Below are 24,886 nucleotides of genomic sequence, written 5' to 3' on the forward strand. Positions count from 1 at the left end.
TGAACTCAAAGGCAGACATGTTCTACTGAGTACATCATTGAGAAAACCTGCACGCAAAAAAAGTCAAGAGACTCTGCACAGAAAATAAAATGGTTGTCCATGAGAATAGAAGTTTCTAATGTAAGCCAAAAGTCTGTCATTCTCTCAAGAGCTAAATATTTCCATAATACTCAGTGAAGTGGCAGAGTCCATCAACACTTCCTTAGAGTGCATAAGATACATACTGTGGATACCTATGAATGCCTAGCTATTTTCGGATGACTGAAACCTTGGTGAATTTTTCTGCTTACTATCAATGCAACATAAAGAAAAGGAACAGAAGGCAGGTACATGAGTCTGATTGGCAGGAGAAACAGATGATCTACTGTATCTCAAAGTCTCTTTGCATGGAATTAACCCTGACTTCTGAAGTGCTTAGTTTTCTTTATCTTTTAGTTTACCTGAAGATAGTACTGGATAAGATAGTGAAGTTATGCACTAAATAATCTGCTGTGTGAAAAAAACTGGTCCTGCTGGTCTACAAATATACTGAAACTATGCAACAAGTATTATAAATGTGAAACAGGCTCAAAAAGTAAATTTAAAGCAGAAAGGGATATTCTTTATAATAGCTTATACAAATTTTTTCTTACTGCTATTCTAAGAGACAGACACTTCATATACTGTTTGTGTTTTTCTACCTTAATATCTTAAGCAAATTTCATTCACTTTCCATTCATTCTTCTCATATGCAGTAGTGTTCTTACTTGATTCTTACATCAACTGTTCAACACAGTTAACTAGGAAACTTAGTAACTACTGACAATTAAACACCAGCTACTCAGGTTTGGAAGTGGTGATCTAATCTAGACTAAATTTGCATGTACATGGGCTATAGCAATCACTCTGAAAGGAGAAATTTACCACAGAGCTGACTTTTACTGCACACTAGTTACTGAAGTAAAACACCAGCAAGCCCCAAGAGAAAATAACTGAAGCCCCATATACTACTACTGAATGTGCAATAAATCATGCTTTTTTCACTTGAAGTCTGGACATAATATCCATCATACAGGACATAAGCCGAGGTGCTGGATGAACTTGCCTATCTTGCCTATCCTTTTCTAGGGAACCACAGAGTTATTAAGAGAAAGCAAGCACTCTAATTTTGGAGCATAACGTTTAAGAAACAGAAACATTTCTAAGCAGCGACACAGATGAATTTTTGTTTGGACTACAACAGCTGTCCAAGGCACATGAATAGCTTTGCTTTAAAGCAGTCAGTTTCCTGGAGAGGTAATGCAGATTGCACCATGTGCTCCAAAAAAAAAATTAATTTTCTTGGCTAAAATACTGATTTTCCTTTTTAAGCCTTGTTTCTACAACCATTCTTCCCATTTTTAGCCAAGCCACTTCTCACTGGACTAAGAAGCTGTGGCTTCACACTGATGGCCAGCTGAACTCTACCACAACTCTCTTATTCCCCTTCCTCAAAATAAGGGAAAAAAAAATCAAGGAGGCAGGGGGAAAGACTCACAAGTTGAGACAGGGACAACTTAATTGAAAAGGAGAAAAGAGAAAAAAAAAAAAAAGAAAACAAGCAAAGGCCATGCAGAAGTAAAAGAAAACAATTATTCTCTACTTCCCACTAGCAAGCAATGTTTAGCCATGCCTTGAGAACCAGAGCCTCAATATGCATAATGATTTTCAAGAGGACAGGCATTTTTGTAAGGAGAATCCTCCCTTCTTTTTCCCCTTTTCCAGCTTCAATTTCTGAGTGTGACATCTTATGGCATGGAATTAGACTCTCGGCCAGACTGGGTCAGCTGCCCCAGCCATGTCTCCTCCTTACCTCTCACCCATGACCAGACTCCTGGCTCTTGGGGGTTTGAAGGGAATCTCAATGCTGTGCTAGCACCACTCAGCAAGAGACCAAACTTCAGTGGGACAGCTAGACACTGTTCTAACTACAAATACAGAGCTCAGGGTAATATGGAATGCTGTGGGGAAACTGAACTCCATCCCAGACAGACCCAGTATAGAAGCTTTTTTAAGGCTGTCCGTTTTACTTTGTAAGCTTCTGAAATACACTTCTGTTAGGCAATACAGAAAGAGAGAAACAACTATTCCCATGAGATCATAGCTCTTATTTGCACACATTTCCTCCACTTTGTTAGCATCTCCTGATCACTCACTGTTTTGTATATTAAAAAAATCCTATGATAGCACGGTATGTAAATGTCAGAGACTTAGAAGAAATCTCATTTTTCTATCCATTTCCCTATACACAGCTTAGAATTCTACTGTCCCTTTTGATTATTCTATCCCTTCAAACATAAGTGCAGCGTAGTTTGTATCATAGCTTAAGAATCTCCATGACCTGCACTTTCCAAATAGCATATGGTCATTTGTACCAAAATTCCCATTAGTGCTTTACTGATAAGTATTTCTGTAGGGTTTTAACTTAGTCATCCTTCATATGAAAGACTGGAAAAAAATATTTCAACCATGCAAGCCATTTCATTTACTTTCAAATGAATCTAAATTCTAAATTACTTCTTGTCTCACTATGATTACTCTCAAAATGAAATAAGGTAAGAAAAAAAGGTCTTGTAACTGACTGCTATTCTCTGCAACTTTGATCTGCATTCTTTTTTGGTTACCTCACCCTCTCCCTCTCTTATAAGGGAGAGTTTCTCTTTATCCTCATGTCTCTGAATAGTCCTTCATAATGGAAAGCCGATTGATTTTCTATTTCCTCTATACATTTATTCCATAAGTCATCTGCTCAATAATGTCTTAATTCTCCTGTTGTGCATAATTCTGTTTTCTTTGTAAACCAGCTGTTTGCAAATCTTCCCTTCTCTTCTCTTTCATCACCATAGATCTTATTAGCTTTCATAGCTTCACAGTTAGCTGCACTGAAGTATAATGCTATTGCATTTTATGAACAGACCACTGAATTCAGTAAACGCCATGATCACTGAATACAAACTCACTGGTTTTCTCTGCATCCAGCCTGTTCTACAGTAAACGTGAGGAAGAGCTAAATCTCTACTCTGTGGAGTGTGCAATTCTAGGTACTGATAATGAAGCAGTTAAATGAACAAACAAGTTAAAATCTTAAACCATTTTCTTCTCAGTAAAGATCCTCTTGGCAGCTTTGTTGCTAATCTATATCATTTTAGCTTAATCAAAATCTTAGAAGGATGACAGCTCACTGAAGTAATTATCCACTATCAGTATTTTAAAAAACTTCTAGATGAATCCTGGTTTCAACCGACATTTTGCAACTAGATTCAAGGATGTCTTATAAATGTTCCATTACAACGCCCTCTCGCTGCTTGGTCTTGAGGAAATACATGCCTTATTCCATGAGGTGACAGGGATGTGGCTATAAAACTCTGTTCCTCTGTCCACTTCGTTTGAAACTGGTCAAATACTAAATAAGCTTCTGCAGAAGGATGAAGAACTGAACAGATAAAGCTTAGAGACACCTTGTTTTCTGTGAAATCAGGATAAAAATAGAATTAATCTGAACCTGCAGTACTATTCGATGAAGCAGGCAAGTCAACAGCAGGACCTTCATATGATACTCCTGTTCAGAGGCTTGAAGAGTAATTATAGATCTAATCCTTGCTGTCAGAAAAGAACGTGACCATACTGAACGATTAACCAAGAAGACAGATTCTCAGACAGATGAAAACAGATTTAATACATAGTAGGGGCTGAATTCCATGTAGCTGATAGGAGATTTTAAAATGCACAGTGTGATCTGACCTCTCTCCATCAGTGAGCACATCCATGCAGACAATGTATCAAAGCTTTTATACGGTTGCGCATCACTTGGTAAATACTTCAGAAAACGCACACAATTAGTATTCAAATACACGCATTTGTAATACTGCATTTGTTCTTCTATAGTTCCCTTCTGAGGACAAAAATGTGCAAGAGCTGAAGAAATCTAAACAATAATACACCCCACATCTCTGTTAATTCAGAGCTTAAATACATTATCTTATTCTGAGGCCTATGCTTCCAGATCAATATGGCAAATCAGGGACTGTACAAAAAACAAAGTTAGCTCATTGAACCACAGTGCTGAGGTACAGTCATTGCTGGAGAAACAACTAATAAATTCCGAGTTATTACAAAGTTCTTTGTTTATATTCTCACTGCAAGTCCCATTTCTTTCAGAATAATAAGAAAAATCAAAAAAAGGCAACTCCATACAAGTGGCACAACCACCACCGCTCGTGTATGCTCTTCCGGTTGTGTTTTTTCATCTGGTTCTCCTCTCAGAAGACTCTCCCAATTTCACACATGAAAAGTCTTGGAAGAGATGGAGGGAGAGAAAAGCAGGAACTTCCTTGCCCTTCCAACCAAATCCCATCATCTTGATATCGCCAAACCACATTTTGTTCCTATCATATCAAAGGCTGCCATACTATTAATGAATTCAGAGAAACTTCATCACAAGGTATGAAAATTCTGAAAGCATGAGGAAATACAAGATGGAAATATGAACCGTTAGCAGTACATTTCTAATGTGCTGGGACATCCTGAACATCAAGGTAATTATTTAAGTGCACCAAAGTACAAAATCACTATGTTAACTGGAGGCTGAGTTAGAGTCCAGATGTACATGCTTCCAACAGAAGCTTAACTACAGTTGTTCATAGGAAAGACCTTAAGGGAGTTGAGTGCATTATGTCAGAAAATTCAAATTGAAAGAACACTGGAAAAACAAACATGGGGGAAAAAAACAACACAAACAGTAAAATTATTATTTCAGGCTTGAATCTCTCCTCACCTTTTTTTTTTGTTCTCAGGGACAATTATATTATTATGGATACGTATTTAGGGGGAAGAGGGAAAGTTTAAAATGTATCTAACTTCTGAAAAACAATAATTGCAAGTTCCCCTGTAGGAAACCACTAAGAATGAACACTACCAGCCAAAACCCAGCACTTTTCATTTTATTTCATATATAGATACATGGGGAACCTTCTGGTTTATGAATTCTCTTCCTTTTTCTTTGGATATAAAATGCCCAACAGCTCCTACAAGAAACCAGAGCATTACACTGCCTGCAGTACACATCTAAACAGGGAATTTATACTGATCTGCTCTTAGGGTCTAATTTATTGACAATATATGGCTTTTTAAACTTGGAATATATATTTTTTAAGTGTGTAAATGGTTACAGTTAGTTTAGTAAGTACAAACAAACCGAACTGGCAAACAAGCTTGTAAGAAGCAGCAACAGTTTTACTTTTTATTTATGTTCATATTTTCTGGTTCAATTTCATAGAGATCTGTCATTTTACACCATTGGTTTTCAGTCAAAGAAAAGGGGGAAGGAATTTGCTTTTTTAAATGAAAACTGATCATTTGTTATCACAAGCTTATCATTCTGGGGCAACATCATATAAACACCATATGCATTTTAAAACAAAATCACTAACAATTACAGCCTTCCTATTTAATGGATGCCATTACTGCTCCTGTAGAAAACACTGGTTAAACAGCTAGTTGGAGCTGTCATGAGTACAAACATCACAGAAGGGATCAATGTTGTGAGAAAGAGGATCCTGCATCTCTTAATGTGACATTAATGTAATGAGATGACTTGGACAGAAAACCTGTGATCCTACTATTATTTTACATAATTCTGTATTTCTTCCTTGTTTTCTGTGAATTTGTAATCTTTTCAGCTAATATTCCAATGGTAAGCTAAGTTTTTTTTTAATTATTTTGGACAGATCTCATCTATCTTTCTGGTATCTTTTGCTAATGGAATCCAAAACCCTGCTGCAATTAAACTGGGTAGCTTTGCCTATTCATCTGTTGAATTCACATTCCAGATTATAATTCAGCAAGGGTACAGAGCACATTTGTGAACACAATTCATGTTTCCACATAGCAGTGAAAGTGTGAAAAAGTTGGAAGAACCCAAGATCGAACATTCAAACACTCCTTAAACAACACATACAAACACTAGAACATTTTATGGTAAATGTCAAAGGTCCCATGCTGAAATTCTCAGATCAGATTTTTGAAAAATATGAGTGAATGGCTCCCAATTGATGGCACAGGTTGTCCCTGCAGTAATGCATCAGGGTTTTTTTTTTTTTTGATGCACAGACCAAATAGGCAAGTCTTTCAGATACAGATCACCAATTGTCAGATCTCTCTGTTCAGTGTAAGGGTTGATTATCTCTGACAACAATCTCTGCCTGGACGAGACAACAAGTGACTATAAATTACAAAACAAGCAGATCTGAGTTAGACATTAGGGATTAGGGAGAACCTTCTAATGGTGAGGGTAGTCTGGAAGCATTATGCTAACACTTGTTCGCTGGTAGATTTTAAGAACTCATTCAATTAAATTCCCATGAGAAGTGACTTACAGTTTATTTTGCCTTAGAATAAGGCACCTTTCAACACCATTCCCTACTTCCACGTACAGTAAATTCACACACAAAAAAAAAAATCTTCAGCCCTACTTATGTACTGCCTTCAGCTGCCATACTCATTTCACAAAAGGAATTATAAAGTTAAGTTGCCTTCTGAGAACATAAAGGCTCTGTCAATTGTGCACCAGAAAAGTCACAACCTGAAGAACAGAAACGAATCCATCCTAAAGACATAGGCATGACGTTCCGTGATGTTATGAGCATTCCCAACTTACTGTTCAATTTTTCTTAATGGCAAAAATCTCTCTACTAAACTTTCAAACTAGATTAGGATAGGCATCTGAACAACAGCAAAAAATCTATCCAGTTTGACAAGCAAGAAAACTGTTCACTGAGTGCCACAGATTCACAATACAAGAGCTGGACGTGGTCACTTCACAAAATAAGGGAGGTTCGCATATCATCAGGGAACTGTCTAACAAATAAAAACTTGCTGTATTTTGGTCAGGAAACGAAATAGGATTTGTGAACCAAATGGAATTTTTGCAGAACATTGAGGGCTGGCACTCTTCCTTAATATGCATATCCCATCCCAGCTGTTGCCTTTGCAATACTTCTCTCCAAATAGAGAGAAACACAGGATCTGTTCTTGTCATGGAATAGCCTACACAGTTTTCATGAAGCCAAACTAATTACCTGTGGCCCATCTGGTTTAAACCAGCAACAGAACTCAAGGAGGAAAAACGTGCCAACAATAACTGGTCCTGAAAAGACAGCACGAAATCCTGTCAGACACCTAGGGACAATTGAGCCTGAAAACTGCTGTTCTTTCTTTCCACTGACAGACTCTTTCAGCTAGGGCTGAGGCATGCTGGCAGGTCAGTCTGCACTGCTTACACTGTATTGTTCACATGACTTAAGAATTTGCATCTGAAATTTGTAATAAAATAAATTCATCTGTTTGACAAAAATAGACATATCTGAATATCAAAGAAGCAGTTTATTTCAGTACTTGTCATTGTATTTACTGTTTACATTTAAGGTATGTTATCTGTTCTTCTTTAGTATCATTCCTATTACATTGCTTCAGCCTCTTCAGAGTCATTTATGCAAAAAATGAACATTCACCATGTCACCATTTGGCTCTCCTAATTTCCAAACTATTCTAGCAACTTAAATGCCAGGGCTGAATGCCCAGGCAAAGCATGCTCCAGTAGCAGAACATCACGCAAAACAAGCTTGTACCCTAGAGCATATGAACCTAATTTAAAAATTCTAACACACCAAATGTAGGCTTTATTCCTCCTTGCAAAAATTAAAATGCTCATCCCCACTGCCTATTTTTTTTTTTTTTGGAAAGTTTTCCAACATCACTCTGAAATTTATGCAGTCATTGCTGGATGGCAGCTGGCTCAGAACTGACAGTGCTACAAACACCAGACATGGTAAGGAATATGTTCTTTTATACCCACCTCTCTTTGACAGTCATTACTTGACCTACCGATTATTTTAACGACTCCAGTGAGAATTCAAAAGCTGATGCATACAATTGTTACAACGCATAAGAGTACAATCAGACCTCAGTTGCACTGCTTTTATATAGTGAAGCACAGTCTTTAAAAAGCCACTTACTTCTAAGAGTAGATGTGTTACTCTCAAGTCCTTTCTAAATCTGTAAAAAATGCATCAAACCTTTCATAGCTGTAGTCGCAGCCATGCTGTACTGGAACTGACAGCTCAACAAACAGTAGCAAAAACAGAGGAGTTGTCAGCAAAGAAAACACAGGTGTCCCTTAGAGCCATTAACAAGCATCCAGATTTATTGCAGCTAACAGAATCTTGGTATAAAGAGATGCAACTGGCAGATCTTTACTTAAAGCCTCTGCATAGTAAAGAAACAAAACCCATGAGACCAATGCCATCATATAAAGTATGACTCAGTAGTGTTACTATCATTAAAAGAGATTATCAAACTTTTCCCAATAACAGTTACTCAGAAGTATTCAGCAGTCATTTCCTATCTAGCTATTTGCCCTCCTCAATATAGACTCATATTTCAAGCTGTATCTTGTCATCCAAGACGCACATTACAAGTTCTCAAACATGCACTAAAAACTATTATTGCAGTCAGCTGGTCTAGACAGCCCACTTAAGAGTCATTTCTATGCCCTCTTCAGTGCTGAATTTTATGAACAGAACCTGATTTCAAAATCTCCATACCTAACTGTACCCTCCATATTCCTGACAGTGCCATTTTCAGGATACTCACAGGAAGATTAACAACTACAGGAAAGATGGAAGACAGTGTGTTTATTATCTACTAGTGATAACAAATGGAAGACTGTGCTTAGCTACAAAAAAGGTTGCTTTCTACATCCCATTCTTTGTACATTACTTGCCCAAATAAAGACAAGGTCTATCTGCTCTGAATTCTATGATTAGCAAAAACAAGCATAGGAGAGCAGCACTGACGTACACACTAGCTAATCATAAGTCATTGCAAAAACAACTGTGTTTTATGCAACTTCACGTGTCAAATTGGAAGGAAAAGTAAGGAAAAAAAGATGTAAAAAGATCAGAAAGGCACAGTACTATTGATTCCAACAAGACTAGATTATTATGGCCAGGTTTGCCACAAACATTAGTGTTCTACAGTGTTAATTGTAGGTATTGGTGAAAGCAGAATCCTACTTAACACGCTCTACTTAACAAAATTATTTTTCCACAGTATATTGTCATTTGATGTTATCAGCTTATTTCAAACTTCATCTGAAACAAGCAAGACATTTTCTGTTGTTTTGATCCCCAATATTATCTACTTATCAAAACTTTAAGCATCTACATCCTGGCCCAAATAATCCTGGCCATCAACAGCATTAAAACTGTCAATTCTCATTTCACTCTAAAACAAAAACATCTTAGAAGCTACTCATAATTTAATTGAATTTGTTTACCATACATTATCATAAAATCACCCTGTTGTTTATGAGTACATTCTGCATCAGAATTACCACTTGCTAGGAAAACTCCTGAGGAAAACGGTACATATACTGGAATAGTGAACACACCAACATGTAATTTCACAGACACAAAGCAGGGCAAGGCACTGAGTCTTCAGCAAATTCTAAATATGACCGATCATATTTAGAATTAAATTAAAGAAAACACAAATTATTAAGTTAAAGAAAACACAAATTATTTGAATAATTACAAGTATCTACTCATAGTCAACTTTTGAAAGATTAAAGCATCAATTTCCTTTAACACACACGCAAAACACTGGTTGATTGTGGCATCTACTGAGCTGGGCAACAGCAATGGCAGTAAGCAATTTTCTGTCATATACTCCTGTCATCTGACAAAGTATGCACGTATAAATTTGAAGCAAAGGAGAAAAGGAGCATGGCAGCACAAAGTAAAATAAAGGAGCAAGTTCTCTGTCTTGCTGCCAATCACTGCCAAGATGAAGAACGACAAAAATAAGCGGATTCCCACTGCAACCTGAAAAGCTCTGAACAGCAGAAATGAAGACTGAATAGATTCTGCTAATTTTCACAGCACAACAGCTTTGGAAAGAAAGTGCTGAAGCCATTCAAGACAGTCACCTCTACAATGTGGGTTTTTTTTGTTTGTTTGTTTGGTTTTTTGCAGACAGAATAAATTTAATAGCTAAAATCTGAATTTTAGAGAAGTGGAAGTTTAGAGGTGGAAAATACTGACAAGATATTTAAGGGAGCTTTAACAGGGAGAGAGATTGTAGATTTTTCTACTCTTACATATTCAAATATGGACATCTAAAGTTAGGGATGCTTGCTGAATTTTGAATGAGGAGCACACATTATGTTCAGATATTTGAAGAGAGAAGAGTGGTTCAGGTTCCTGCAGTGTTCAAATGAAAGCAGTTGCACTACTGCTGTGCATCTCATGAAGCCAATAAAGACAAACAGTTTGATGCACACTATTTGCCAAGACTGCAGCAGTATTAACACGTTCTTATCTAAGTCTAGAATTAAAAAAAAAAAAAAAAAGGAAAATGAAAGGCATGTTTAATTCCAGATTCAACTGCACATAATTTGCTCACAAGTAATAAGATACGACTGTGGCACAGTAAAGAAGGACTTTGCAAACCCTTTAGAACAGGTGTCAAAACAGCTTTCTAGAGCAGGAAATTGATGAATCTGAGTATCAGGACTTCTGTTTTGCAGGATGTTTTGGCACAAATTGGAAATTCCTGTTTTCAGCCACCTCTGCTTCCAGCTGCTTAAATGACTTTCATCAGTTCAGTTGTTTGGCTTTCTGTTAGAGTTCTGAGAGCAAATGTTTACTGTTTTAGCATTTACTTCTTGTAAATAACTGAAGAGATTACACTATTTTAAAAAGTAGTTCTTGTCAAGATGCAAGTAGTTGTCCCTCCCTCAGATCCATTTATGGTTTATACAAAAAACAATTCATACCATTACATAATGGTGGATCTTGGTACCAAGAACTTACGGGTCTAAGAGACAGCTGATTGCCACAACAAATGAAAAACATGAAGACATCCACTGATTCTGACCAGTTAGACTAGTGGTCTAAAGGAGGAAAATTGCTACATAAATATCTATTACAAACAGAAGAAAAGACGAATAAAATACTTCCCAGCTTCTCTAGAAAGGTTCTCGCTTCAATTCCTGCTCCAAAGGAAGAATCATTTTTTAATTCAGGTAATATCTTCCTCCCTGAAGAAAGGTTAGGTATACTCCAACCTTTGCAGCTCTCATGCAATTGTGGAAGGATTTCATACAGAAAGAAAAAAAAGACTAAATATTTGCAGTAATGACTAACAACCTTGGAATAATTCTAACTAAACAGCATGAAATGCAATAGGAATCTGCATTAAATGCCCTCCCCCCAGCACCATAGGAATAAAGAATGCTGTTTCAGAGCTACCAGAGACAGCTAGTCTTTCCAGGTGAAAGAAACAGGAATTTAGAATCAATCCTGCCATCATTGCTCTCCTTCATCACTACTAAAAAACAAAATTAATAAAAAATAAATAAAAAAAAGCAAAAGCAGCACAGAACAATTCTGACCCTTTTCAGGAATGTCAACAGATCTAGTTTCTGTAACAATGAGTATACTATAACGAAGATTACCAAAATAATACTGTGTGCCATTTGAACATAAAATACATTCTCTTTGATGCCTTAAATCAAAAGCACTTTTAAGTCAGAAAAGAGGAAAATTGCCAAATCACAGTGAAGCACTGTCAAGGCTCTATAATATCCCCAGTCTAAGTACAGCTATGAAGTAATGTCTTTTGAGATACTTTCAGTTTTTCTGAAAGTCTCTCATCTCATAATGCATTTATAAAACAAAAATATCCTCTGCAAGCAACTTCTTGTTGCTTTTAAAAAATGTAGTGTGAAGAACACTTGGCCTTGGCATAATCCAAATCAGTTATCAAATTTTAAAACTTTAGACTGTTTGGCATGTAAAAAGTGCTTTTCATTAAAGAAGATCAAACACAGCAAGAAGCAGGAGTTAAAAATCATGGCTGGGACATAGCTGAGAATTGAAGAGAAGCAGAAACACGTTGAGATTCTGTGTTTCACAGGCGGATGTGGCAAATTGCTCAAAGCAGGAAGAAAACAGCCACACTGTCTGCTAGAGACTGTTCCTATCATGTACATGTTGTCAGTTTTAGATAAGTAATGAAATTCATATCAGATTCTAAATTTAACAGCATGACCCTCTTCAGTGTTTTTGACAATGTTTTGGGAATGTTTCTCTGGTATTTTGCTTCGGGTCAGAAATTTTAACTGAGGATAAAAGCAAGCCTATAAAGTCTCAAACTAAGAACAGAATGCCAAAGCCTTCAGCTCCCTTCATTCCTTTGCTGTTATCTGCCCCACCTACCTTTTTTAATCTTAACTAAAAGAAAAACTTCTTTAGATTTCTGGCTTGCCTCAAACTTTAGTAGGAAGGCTTAACAATGAAAGTTTTCAAAAAGTACCTACTAACAAAGACTAAGGTTAGCTTGAGTCTCAGGTGCATGGCCTGAACAAGGAACAGCCCAGAGCTCAAGGGAAACAAGGGAAAGGTGTATTTGTGAATGCTTCCTTTGTTCCTGGGACAGAGGAAGGAGGTTACAGAGTGTACTCTTTCTTTTCCTGGTGGCTCAGTGCTTCTTCCTTCAGCAAAATAGGCACTTATGGGACATTCACTCTATCACCCAAACAAATTAATAAAAGTGTTGCTCTTCATTTCCTCCTTCCATGACTGTGCATAACCTGATGCTTAGATGTCCATAATCAAGTTCAAGATGAACACGGAGATCTCCAAATTTTTGCAAAGGTATTTCTACAGTATTTTGCCATCCAATATTACTCTTTTTCTACCGTGCAATCTGAGACTTCTTTATAAAACTAAGAGTATTTTTAATCATTTTCTTCCAAGCTTACATAAAGATCAATCTATCATTCGTTTATACAGTTCCTGTTGATACATTAGAAGACTTATGCCTCCTGATACTTCTCCGTCTTCATAATACACTGCAGCTCTCCAAGCTCTCCTCAAATGAGACATTATCTATTTTTAAGCAATTTTCCTTTCTTTCCTCTAATCACTCCCATTTTTCTAAATCTTCCTATAAAAATAGTACCCCAAACAGTTTTCCATGAGGCTTTCCAGCACTGAGAAGTGAAATATTTAACTTCTGTCACCCTGAAACCTCCCTGCTGGACCTGATAGAATTACTGACACATAAAGCTGCCTTCTGTTACTTCGGGCTTCCCGAACAATTGAATCAATCTATTTTTAAAATTGCATTCCATGTACTCTAAGCGCGAGTGATACATTTGAAACTCCAAACACAAACACAAGTAGCAATACAGTAGTTTGACACACTGCATCAGGAGCTGTAAACTCTTAACGGTAACACAGTTACCAGCACAAAAATGTAGCTTCATCCTACACTCAGAACATGACAAAACAGGTTGTTACAATCTTAAACGTGATCTTCCTTTATAAAGAAAAGAAAAAGCTCTCAATGGTATGTCAGACAAATCAAAGGGTTTCTTGCATTTATTTCAGGTTTTACTCTTTGCTTGCAGATTCTATACAACTTCAAGGGAAAGAATGATCTGCTATTCAAGGAGTAGCAACTGTATTGTAAACTAAAGACGGGATTTGTAAAAGGATATCCATCATGTAGGACATAAAGGACATAAACTGCTTATTATAAGCATCTATATGCAAGAGCACAGTGTTATATTAAGTTTGTGATGCAGCCAATACTATTTTTATTGCTACTTTGTGCACAGGCTTCTACTTCAGCAGACAACAAAATTCTGAGAAAAGTCAACAATCCGTAAAGGCGGAGTTGTTTAACACAGCACTCAGCAGAAATAACAGCTTTTCATGACTTAACGTCCACAAAGCTGATCTTTAACACTATTACGCTGTGGTTTATGTCTGTAATAAACTATAAATGCTAGAAGTGTCCCAGTTACATTCTAATCTCAGAATCCCTGTGAAGACAACGTCCTGTCTGAGGATCCTCAGACCTTTTGCCTGCCTTCACTCTTTCTCAGCTCAGCAACAAAAAAGCAGTATTACTGAAGGGGTTGCTGAACCTGAGCAAAGTATGTAACTGTCCAGTCTGGTTACATTCAGCTAATTTCAAAAGGCAAAGGGTTGTTAATCAAATTCAGGGCCTCACTTTTCAACTGTGGAAAAGTATCCCTAAAATATTATGAATTATGAAGTATAGAGATGCAAAGAAAATTACTCAATATCTTTGATTTTCAGTCTTCAGAAGACAGATGCAGCCAAATATCAAGTCTCATTCATATTTCCCTTGTAATGACATATTTAAACTTGAGCTGATACCTATATTTATGTAGCTTTTTAAAACACTGATCACTACCTGAAACAAAACAACAGCAACAAAATAAAAAAAATACCACAGTAAAAAAACTACTCTAAAAAATAAAAATAAAAAAATAAAAACAAAGAGGCAGAAAAAGGAAATATTGGTGCTACTAGCAAACCAAAAACCAGACTAGAACATAAAAAGTACTTTCTTCCTACACAGCTACAATATTTGAAGAGCCTAGCAATATTAGTAATAAAAGCCTACCTAATTTCATGTTTAGAATCACATATGTAAGCCAGGAATTTTATCAAGCCCAGGATTAATCAGCACAAACAGAGTTAACCTTCATCACCAATTATTCAGTGATCAAGGGCAAAACATACCTGGCAACTCTTTGGTGCTCTAAATAGAGCCCTCATACAGTTTCTACATGCATCCACATCCATGCATGCTAAAAGCAGTGACACTCTCTAACATTTTGAGACAATCTGTTGAAAGACAGGCTGGAAGTCTTCAGCAATCCATCTGCACTACCAACCATTTACATAACACAGCAGCTCTAGCACCTTTCCTCAGTGGCACGCAATGACAAGACTCTCATCCCAGGGGTAGGTGAAGCAGAATGCACACACACGCACTGTCCATCACAGCTTTGGCTCCCACTTTCTCCCTTGCAAAAATGATGCACTTCCTGGACATCCAGTGGATGGAAACATGAACCACCTGATGGTGTTTGCTGGTGTGGTAGCTCCACGTGCATTCTCTGTGACAGCAAAGCTTCTTAGATTCCTGCCTCCCCATCAGTCTCTAGACTCATTCCCACTTCTTCATTTACACTAGTGTAACTGTCTCTGGACAATGCTGGACAAATATATCTTAAAATGCTCTACAGAAATAGAAAAAATGTTTGCTGTTTTTCCCCTGGTGTGTGGATTTCCTTTAGCTCAGAACATTTCAAAAGCCAACCAAAAGTCAAAGGCTTTGTACAATACTTCGTTATGCAAGCAAGTTTCAGCCAGTGGATCTCTTAGTTTAAGCTGCTTGCAGAAAGTGCATCCAAGAAATTAAACAGATGACCCAATATGTTTCCTTCCTGCACCATGTAAGTCATCTCATGCACAAGGATGCATTTTCCAGACAATTTTTCCTGAAGCAAACCGGTATTTTTAGCTCTTAAAAGTGTCTCTTTTCAGATAGTGTTTGCTGCCAGATTGCTTTGATCTTAATGCATATCAAAGGAGTATAAATTACAAATTCCTAAATAAACTGCTTACATTTAACTATGCACTCTCTTTAAATTATAATCAGGGTAGAACACAAAAGAAATAATGTTTCAGCTCCTAGGATCCCAGCTGAGTAGGATATTCCACGTCTCCTTTATCAGTCCTTTGCCAGCTGCTGAACTCTAAAATATTGTTTGATTCTCGATGGTACTTATTTCTATGCCTTTTGCTGTCTTCTTGGTTAACAGTCTACAGCGATTCCAACAAATAAAGAATATAGATGCATTAAATAATGCTTCAACCCTGTGTAAGCATTAAAATGCAAATCAAGACAAAAAATAAGATATTCAATATACAATGGGAAGCACATTTCAGTAGAAGCCTTCTTATCCTATGAATCAGGATTTCCAAACACAGCTACTGTCTAAAAAGTAAAGTAAGGCAGAAAAAAATAATCAGAATTCTTCTTACATTTATCATTAGATACAACATATTTATGAGCTTCAAAGCAACCATGAATTGTGTATATTTTAGGATGTTTCCATAACTGATGGATGTACTTTTGACTGCATGTCTACCCAAGAAGTTGAAGTGTTTATTACTAGTTAACACAGTACAAGGAAATGAATGGAAGGCAAAGGTAGATGTCCTATGTAACAGCATTAATCTAACAGAACATGACTAATTTATTCTCCTGGGCAGAAAGGTTTATGACTAAATCCCGGAAACACTGGGAATACATAAATAAACAAATTAATTTGTTTAGAGGAACAAGACCTTTCACTTCTCTCATACAATCCATGATTGCTATTTTCCAGCCCAGGGAAATAGGAATACTTTATTTCCCCTTCACAGATCAAAGCCGTCTAGGAGCAGGAGAGTAATATATGTCTCAGGTCAAAAACTGCACCTTTGATAGACAGCAGTTCCATCACTAACAGGGCAGTCCCGAATCCCAGTTCACAAAGGTTTTGGAACTGCGAACCCCCTACCCTGTCAATATTCAGCACAGCTGCAGGACTGGCAATAGCAACAGGAGGTTCAGACCTCAGTGCAGTGTAGAGACTGCTAAGTAGTATGGAATACTGTTACTGACAGAAAATTTTGACCAAAACAAAACGTGGACACAGTTTACAGCAGCTTCAACTCCTGCTTCAGGATCTACAAAATTCAGACTGTGACTGTATCTAAGTAGAACAGACTTGTGAATCTGGGTATGAGACTGAATTTGGTAATAGTAATATGTGTCACAATAAGCATTAATCTTCAGGTTTCTGCTGTTTCCACACACCCCCAAATGCAAAAAGGAGTGAATGCACCTTACTGTAACCACTGTTCACAGCAATTACTTAAATTTTACCTCTGTATGCATTAGCATTTTAATGCATTTTTCTGATCAAGTGATTGATAAAGCATTTCAGAAAAAAAATGTTTTAAGTGTTCTCCTTTGCTTTATCTGTAAAACTACAATTAACAGCAAAGTAAAATTGCTTTAAAAAGGAACTACTAGTATGAAATGCAGACCATAAGGCAGCAGTATGAAATATTAGAATAAATGACAGACAGGAGAGAAGACCTAGTTGTTTCTCATTATTTTTGATTTAACCAAGGCAGGAGAATTTCCCAAGTATTTCTGTTACAACCTCTGAATGCTCACATGACACTAAGGTGTAGTGGAAATGCCAGGTCACAGCCTGAACCAGTGACTGAACACCTGGTGGAAAGGCAGGGCCAACCCAGGGGAGCTCAGGTGTGTGCAATGTACCTGAGTGATTGGAAGGGGAGGAGCCAGGATCCATCCCTTCCCAGATCTCATTTAAGGGTTGGCAGTGAAGGTAAGGGGATCTTGCTGGAGATCCCTTCCTACCTGAGGCCTTCTGAAGGTAAGCAGTTTCTTTCCTTTATTTCTGTGTTTATGGCTGTTGCATTTGAGAAAGCCCTCACTTGCTGTAGCAGTCTGGGGCCTTGCTATTCTGCTGTTGTTGCTGTGCTTTCCATTGTGTTACACTACCCCATAGTTTTCCAGAAGAATCCACAAGAAATGAGTGTTAATGCTTTGCCAGTGTTGCAAAGGTCTTCATGAGCAGGGATTGGCTTTTCACAATTTAGTTTCCGTGTCTGTATTTTTAAAGGGGTCTTGAAGTTGTTGTTGTAGTGCAAAGATTTGATGTGAAGCATATTACCCTTCAGTTCACTGAGAGCCATGCTGGGCCTTAATAGGGTAATTATCAAAATTGTAGTTCAGTTACTAGAACTTTCTCTATAGTGGAAAGTTCTCACGGGAAAGCTGTTCCTGGATTATGAAGCTCTCAAGCATACTCTGAAGCAATCTGAATGACCCATCAAACTGTTCTTGATGGAGAAAGCCTACTTTTCTAAGAGTCACATTTTACCAGCTGCACAAATGGCTCTCAAAAGCCACAAGAAAACAGCCAAGATGGTAAGGAACGAAGCACCTACCCGGCAGCTCTAATTACTTTCAACATGAAATGCCTCATCCTGATCAAAACCACCTTTTTCTAATATCCTGCATGCTGTCACTTCTACCACCTCCTCATTCTACTGTGCTGTCTAGAAGCGGTTCCACCTTTACATGATTCAGTGAGGAGAAGGGATACCATGTACAGGACTATAGTCCTGTAAATATTTCACTGATCTAGGTTTCAGGACTTTTCTTGGCCTGAGTTGGATTTAGTGTATGACAAGGTTTGGTGCACTGCTGCATACCAAGCAGCCTCGGGGTTATAGGGTGTATGTTCCATTATGGGAATGACTGGAGAAAATACAGAGTGTGGGAAGGAATAGGGAACGAGCAGTGTTTTGTCCAGAGGGAAAAAATAAAAGATGATAAAATGTACAGTGTAAAGATTCTGGTGCTTTTCAGTGACTCAAATCTACTCTCTTAATGCCCTAGAAACACAGTATATAGATGGTTCTATAGACTGTGTCACACAACATGATGTGGACATGAGCACAGAGGTAGAAACAGGGGGCTTTACTGACTGCTTCACCAATTCACCTTGAATTAATTTTGTTTGCTTTTGCTGTAGTCTTCCAACAGATCACTTATTCCTCTTCGTACTTGAAAAATTAATGGGAAGCAGCATGTGGAGGCAAAGGGATTTTATATTAAATCAGCTATTCTATTTGAATGGTATAAAATATTTGTATTGTGCTATAGTGAAAAATAATACAGAAATGCTCCAATACATACTTTGAGACAATAAGCTTGATTAAATGCAATCAGATTTCACCTAGCTATTGAAGATATTGAGATAACAGGCAGGCATTTCTCTAAGCTTACTGTTCTGTGTAGCTAAAAAACATGTATCCTCTACTAAGGACTTGGTTTGGAGAGATTACACATTAACCTACAGCTGAGATGACATCAGAATATAGTAGTAATGCAAACTGATCTCAGAACAATGAGAGCTTTTTAGTCACTGACTACACAACGGACAAATCTTTTCAGCAGGCAGCATTGAAGTTCTGCACAGATTCTGACAGACAGAAATGCACCTTTTCTCATGGAAGAGTATCCAAATATGAACAAATGTTACCAAGTAGTTCTGCTCATGGAAGATTATTGGAAAGCCTCCTGCTGAAAAGGTTTTATAGCCCAAACTTCAATTCAAAGAGACAGCGCTGCAGCTTCATCACTCTGCTGATACTGTGAATCACCCTCTATCTATTTGGCTTCAGTTCTATCTACTCACTCTTACGTGGATATAATCACTGATTGATTATGTGAAACCCTGAAGGATGAGATGTAAATCTCCTAAAATACAGAAACAGGCATTTCCAATAGCTTCCCAGAAATAGTACCTCTAGAGGTGTACAAACTGAAAAAAAATCTCAGCTTTACTGTTTGTCTCTTAAAGACAATGCAGGATCTTTCCTTAAAAGTGTAAAAATATAAAGAGGATCCAGATTTGTTTCGCATATACTGAAATTATATTCTCATTTTCCAGATGCTTTTTGCTTTTTTTTTCTGCCAGCAAATCTAAACTTAGAAAGTAAATCTCTCTGCTGCAAACACAGAAAGATATGAACTGAATACTGCTAGTGCACTGGAAGAACATATCCACTGGCACACCTATCAGATACAAATCACTGCACAAATAAACACAATAATTAGTAAGAAGATAATATTTAGAATTGCTCAATTCAATTTCTGTACATGTGAACTACTAAGCCAAACCAAATAATTTTAGAAGAAAGACAACCCTATTATAGGAGCTCTGCCTCGCTCGATAAAGACAAGCATTACCTATCAAAGATGAAATTGTGCCCGGAGGCTCAGGAAGCCTTTTTTATGTGCTACTTTCATGATAATTCTTTTCACTCCTTGAGCAACAAGTCACTAAACTCCACAATTACTTCCTTCTTGTTCTCTTGGAGGGTCTCACCAGATGTTATGGGTTAACACCATAACAGGAAGTCCCCCTGCAAGTTATTTTGATATCAGATGTTATAAGGTATTTATGACTGCATGTAGTACTAAGGCTACCAAATAACAAAGTGTTTTTTGTCACTTGCTGAGTACAAAGGAGTACTCACCCTGCTGCAACTGCTGGAGGTATGACGAGTATGAGTTGTAGTTGTGCTTCATGCAGTGCTTCAGAAAGGTGAACAAGCAAGTGTATCAACTCCCTGAAATATAAACATACTATTACAGGGGCAGAAAGCCAGTGTTACTGGTTGACAAAAGCAAGCTACCAAGTAACAGCAGAAATAATTGAATAGATGCAGCAGGCAAGAGATCCAAACACAGTTTCTAGTGAATAACTCTAGCATAAAGAAAAGTATTTAGGCAGACTAATCAAAGATTTACCTTCTTACAAGACAAAAAGCACTGAACTGCTGGAGATAGTCTTAGTTTTATCATAACCAGTGATCACCTTGGGGATTAAGTGTTTTATTTTAATCCAATTATCCATTGTTGGCACATAAAAACAATATGTTACCAGCGCGGGCTACCCCTTGGAGTCTTATTCAGTAAAGAAGTGTGAATCGATGGAAGAATCAAATACTGTTCTGAAACAAACAGTTCTTGAGTAGATTCAAGTTACCTCTGTGCTACTACACAGAAGTCTGAGAATTTGTAAAGAGGCTTTTACAGAAAGGCATGTGATCTTCAAGGTATACTTATGACACCTGCTTTTAGAAACATTTGTTGCTCTGTTTTTGTTTCTCAACATGTTTGTTACCATGTCACCTCCTGTATGCATTATTTAAAGGTTTTCACATAAGCTGATTTCCACATTCTAATTTCAATAGGAAAATGAGCTCCAAAACTTTCTTCATGTGGACTGTTCTGAGCTTTCTTTTTTCAAAAGGTGATGTTAAAAGCAAATCCTTCAGATAAAAGTAACCTTTAAATGTTCTTATTTTTCTAGACTCTTTTGAAGAGTCCAATGAGACCTTCAATTTACACCATAAATAAGGCTGTCCAGTGTTCCTTCTTTAAGTCATCTGAGAACAACATCAACTTCTATGTTTCTCCACCAGTGGAGATCCAAAAATGCAGACAGAATGATGTTAGCAGTGAGTTGTAGATCTGTTCAGAGTTATGCTTAAACTTGAATTGAGTAAAAAGCAATTTCACAATCTATTCTGGTAGATGGAAAGTGTTAGGTGATCTTCTGTGTATATCCTGCTCTAAGTTGTTTGCTTCCATTATCAAATGGGATTACACCAGATTCAAAAACTACTTCCAGTACTTCAAGGGAGTGTCATCCCAGAGACATGCTTCTAAAATCACTGATCTTCAGTTTAATCATCTATCATGGTAAAGATGCTTGACTTGCACAGTGTAGGCACTGTTCAAAAGTAATCAGGAAGTTTTATTTTCACTGAAACAGATTTAGTGTCAGAAAACATCCTAAGGTGCTATGAAATCCATTACCTTCAGATCCTAACAACAACAAAAAAGTTTTATCACTTTCCCAATAGTCAGTATTTTGTGGTTACAATCTGAGAGTTGGCTGTAGTGATCAAGTTCCTGCAGTGGGGACTCACAAGGTTGTAAAAATCAGCATTTAGTCCACCTGCAGTATATACTTCTCCTATTGCTATACTGGGAAGTAAAAGCTTTCCCTTCCATTTTTTACCATACACACTCCACATAAGGAGTGTCACTATTCAGACAAACCAATTAAGCAGAGAAGAATCCTTTTCCAGAGAAAGCATTCAAAAAATTACAATGCTAAACTAAATACTTTTTGACTCCTAACATACATTTTACAGCCCCCATGCAACACAGTCTTACTAAAAAATATAATCCATATTAAAACTAGTTAAGCCTTTTTTCCTACAGATTTTTGTCTCGTGGCCAAGTGACCTTTTAACTAATTATACTCAAAGTAGTATGAACGCACTCTTTCTTAGGTAACAGAGAAACTGCTTATAAAAATAAACTTGATTGAAATCAGTTCCTCTAGTATTGAGATTGTCATGCACTCTTTGAGATCTCTCTTCTCTGAATCTCTTCGTTAACTTATGACCTCTGAACTGCACAAAATATTTTTTTACTAAATTGGAAAGATGTATAGTGTAGGCAGCCCTGGCATATAGCAATCCTGTCCCTTTAAATGAGGGACAGAGATTTGTGGCCTGATATAAGGTGAGCAGGAAGTCTGAATTGCTGTATTTATTATGTAGTAAGCAGAAAATGCACTCTAACTGAAAACCATCCGATAGCTTCTTCTCCCCCTAACAAATCTAAACAATACAGCTTTGGACAAAAAAAAAGTAATAATAATTAGCTTCAACTTGGACCAGGTCAGGAATCAAAAGTGTAGTGGATTATTACTCAAGAAACCTAGGTGATCATCTACTCACTAACCTGTCAAGCTGGGTTTCACAGCCCTGAGAACTTTACTGCAGATCAGACAGGATTAATGGTTAATGACTAAAGACTTCATTTTGGCAACTTCCATTTGTCAGCCAAGACAGATTATATAGACCAAACGTGAGCACTTGCCTCCTCCCCCAGACAGCAATAATGTAATGCCATTGATTGTGTGCTACAAATTAAAACTTTACTGTGCCCCAGCAGTGCTTTCTAGTGTGCCAACACAATCGTTTCCCATATTGTCACTAGTAATTTTGGAAGGACTATTGACATTTTTAAAATTATGAGGTACAGGTAATTAGGAGAAGGATCAGTCTTTCTGAAAAGCCTACGTTAAATATCTACCAGAGATTTCAACCTTGTCAAATTTTGCTTCATAGTAGTAACTAAGATATTGGCAGCTTTAAGACTATCTTGAGCTAATTGAGGTCTACTTCCATGCTATGCTATCAGGCCTTCTATCATTACTACTTTTTGGAAGGTTAGTTTGTTTTTCGTGGTGGTGGTGGTTTAATTTCAAAGTATCTTGCCCCTACAAAGAATGCAAATTTCTTCCACCCAGTTTGAGAGAATTATTTTTTCAGAGCTTGCTTTTTCCAGCATCGTCAGTCTGTGGTGTTTGGGACATCTTGTAACAGCTTACTTCAGTTATATATAAAGGTGGGCTGTCACGCTGCCTGAAGGGCCTTGCAGAACACACTGCAATATCCTTCTCTTCAGTTATGTGACCCTTCAGAACTCTGCAACTTTCTAACTTCTGCCACTTTCTTTTATAAGTTAATAGTCAGTGCTCCCTGAAATTTATGCCTTGTCAAGAAAATTGGACAGAATAAAGCTGTCTACTTCAAGAAGAAATTGCTCTTTTGTGCCATTTCATTGCCTAGTTAATACCAGAAAACTGGAGTGAATTATGGCAAATCTTTGATTAATAGATTAATTTTTCAGGGACTAACATGAAGGATAGAAGTGCCAGAAGAGGTTTTTGCTCCTATACTCCTACCAACATTAATAAGATGTCTGAAGGTCATCTTCTGCATGATGCCAAGTGCCTGCAGCATGTGGTGGGTGAAAAAAAATGGTGTTTATCAGATTGATCCTGTGTGATGGCAGTGCCATCTGTCAGCTAATGCCAGACAAAGCAGTATACTTTCACATAAACTATCAGATTCTGGTGAAAAAGGGATGAATGTGCCCACAGCGTGTCTGAGGTGTCTGGGGAATAAAGATAAAAATAAATCCATCTATGATATTAGCAAAAGAGATGCTGCCCTGCCTGGCTGTTAGAGCTAAAACTGTGAAAGTAGAAGTTCTCCTGTTAGTTCTACCAGGTGTTTTTAACCCAAAGTGCCACACTTTAAATAACTTAGAGTATTCTGTTGTAAAATCAAAGTTTTAAATTAAAAAAAAAATTAAGAAGCAGGTTAGAACTGTAAGGGTCTGTAAAATATATTGGAATTGAGGTATTATTTACCTAGGAAATCTCAGCTGATTTAAGTTTCAGTTTAGAAACTGATTTCTTATATGTTAGAATCAAAGACAAGAAGCTGAATGTTTTTTTTTTACTGTGATTGTCAGCATGAGAGGAGAGAGCATCAGTTACATTTAATCTTTTATCTCACAGATTTGTCTTTACTTATATCAGTAATCAGGAGCTTCTCACAAACCACAGAAAAGTAGGCACCTACAGAGAGTACCTCAAAGCATCCGTACTGAGCTTTTATATGAGCCTGAACTGATCAGTGTAAGGCTCCTACAACTTAGGTCCACACACACCTCCGTACAATTCACGTTCTTCAGGTAGAATAGGTGGTATTTCAGCATTTGAATATAAGAATCTAATGGCATTTTATATACCCAAGGGTATATGGAGCACGTATGCAGAATTCTTGTGTAAGACTCAAGGCATCCAGGGGCCTCACACCTTAACAGTTAATAACAGCACCTCATATGGAGCATACATAATTGCTATTCTATAAAGGCTTTACATGTCTGAAGGTTAAATGGTCATCTTTATGTTGACACCTGTCTGTCAATTGTCCCCAGCTCCTCTACCGTTAAGAACATGATTCACTACTGATGTTTGTCACTTTGGAAAAACAGGCAAGGATCGTGTGTGAATCGTGTTACAATACTGCCACTCCGTGGGCTAAAGAGGTCATGGCTCTACCCTGTCCTAGCAGGGATGAGCAAAGCAAAGAGTAGACCATGCTTACTGATTTATCAGGACTATTTCTACTCTGTTATTCAAAGGGAAATGAACGGATCTCAAAATAAAAGCACTCAAGGTGTAGTAAAAAACTTGCCAAGATCGAAACTGGTGTTGAAGAGAAAAATTATAGTTTATAACCTTTGTTTATAGTCGAGTATAAACAAATTTAAAGCATAAACATAGAAAAGCAGATGTTTTTTCTACCAAACATCTGCTTTCAGACTATTGATTAGGACAGTCCTGAAGTTTTGCTCAATGGTAGCCACGTATGATCTAATATTACTGACTCAGAACATGAAGCAGTTACTGTTCTCACTGAGAATCACCTTCTCTTCCCACTCC

The 24,886-nt window shown here is 37.3% G+C and overlaps 1 protein-coding gene across 1 annotated transcript in view; it reads right to left on the bottom strand.

Annotated features, from left to right (window-relative positions):
• The window catches only part of CHID1 (chitinase domain containing 1), a 97,618-nt gene that overhangs the window by 60,826 nt on the left and 11,906 nt on the right, over positions 1-24,886 (bottom strand). The window contains exon 8 of the mRNA XM_065755138.1: positions 20,040-20,132. Within this exon, the coding sequence (XP_065611210.1) occupies positions 20,040-20,132 (93 nt within the window). The remainder of the gene's footprint in view (positions 1-20,039; positions 20,133-24,886) is intronic.

Source organism: Cyrtonyx montezumae, unplaced genomic scaffold (assembly GCF_038088225.1).
Source record: "Cyrtonyx montezumae isolate F1298 unplaced genomic scaffold, pur_monq_1.0 scaffold_10, whole genome shotgun sequence".
NCBI classification, from domain to species: Eukaryota; Metazoa; Chordata; class Aves; order Galliformes; family Odontophoridae; genus Cyrtonyx; species Cyrtonyx montezumae.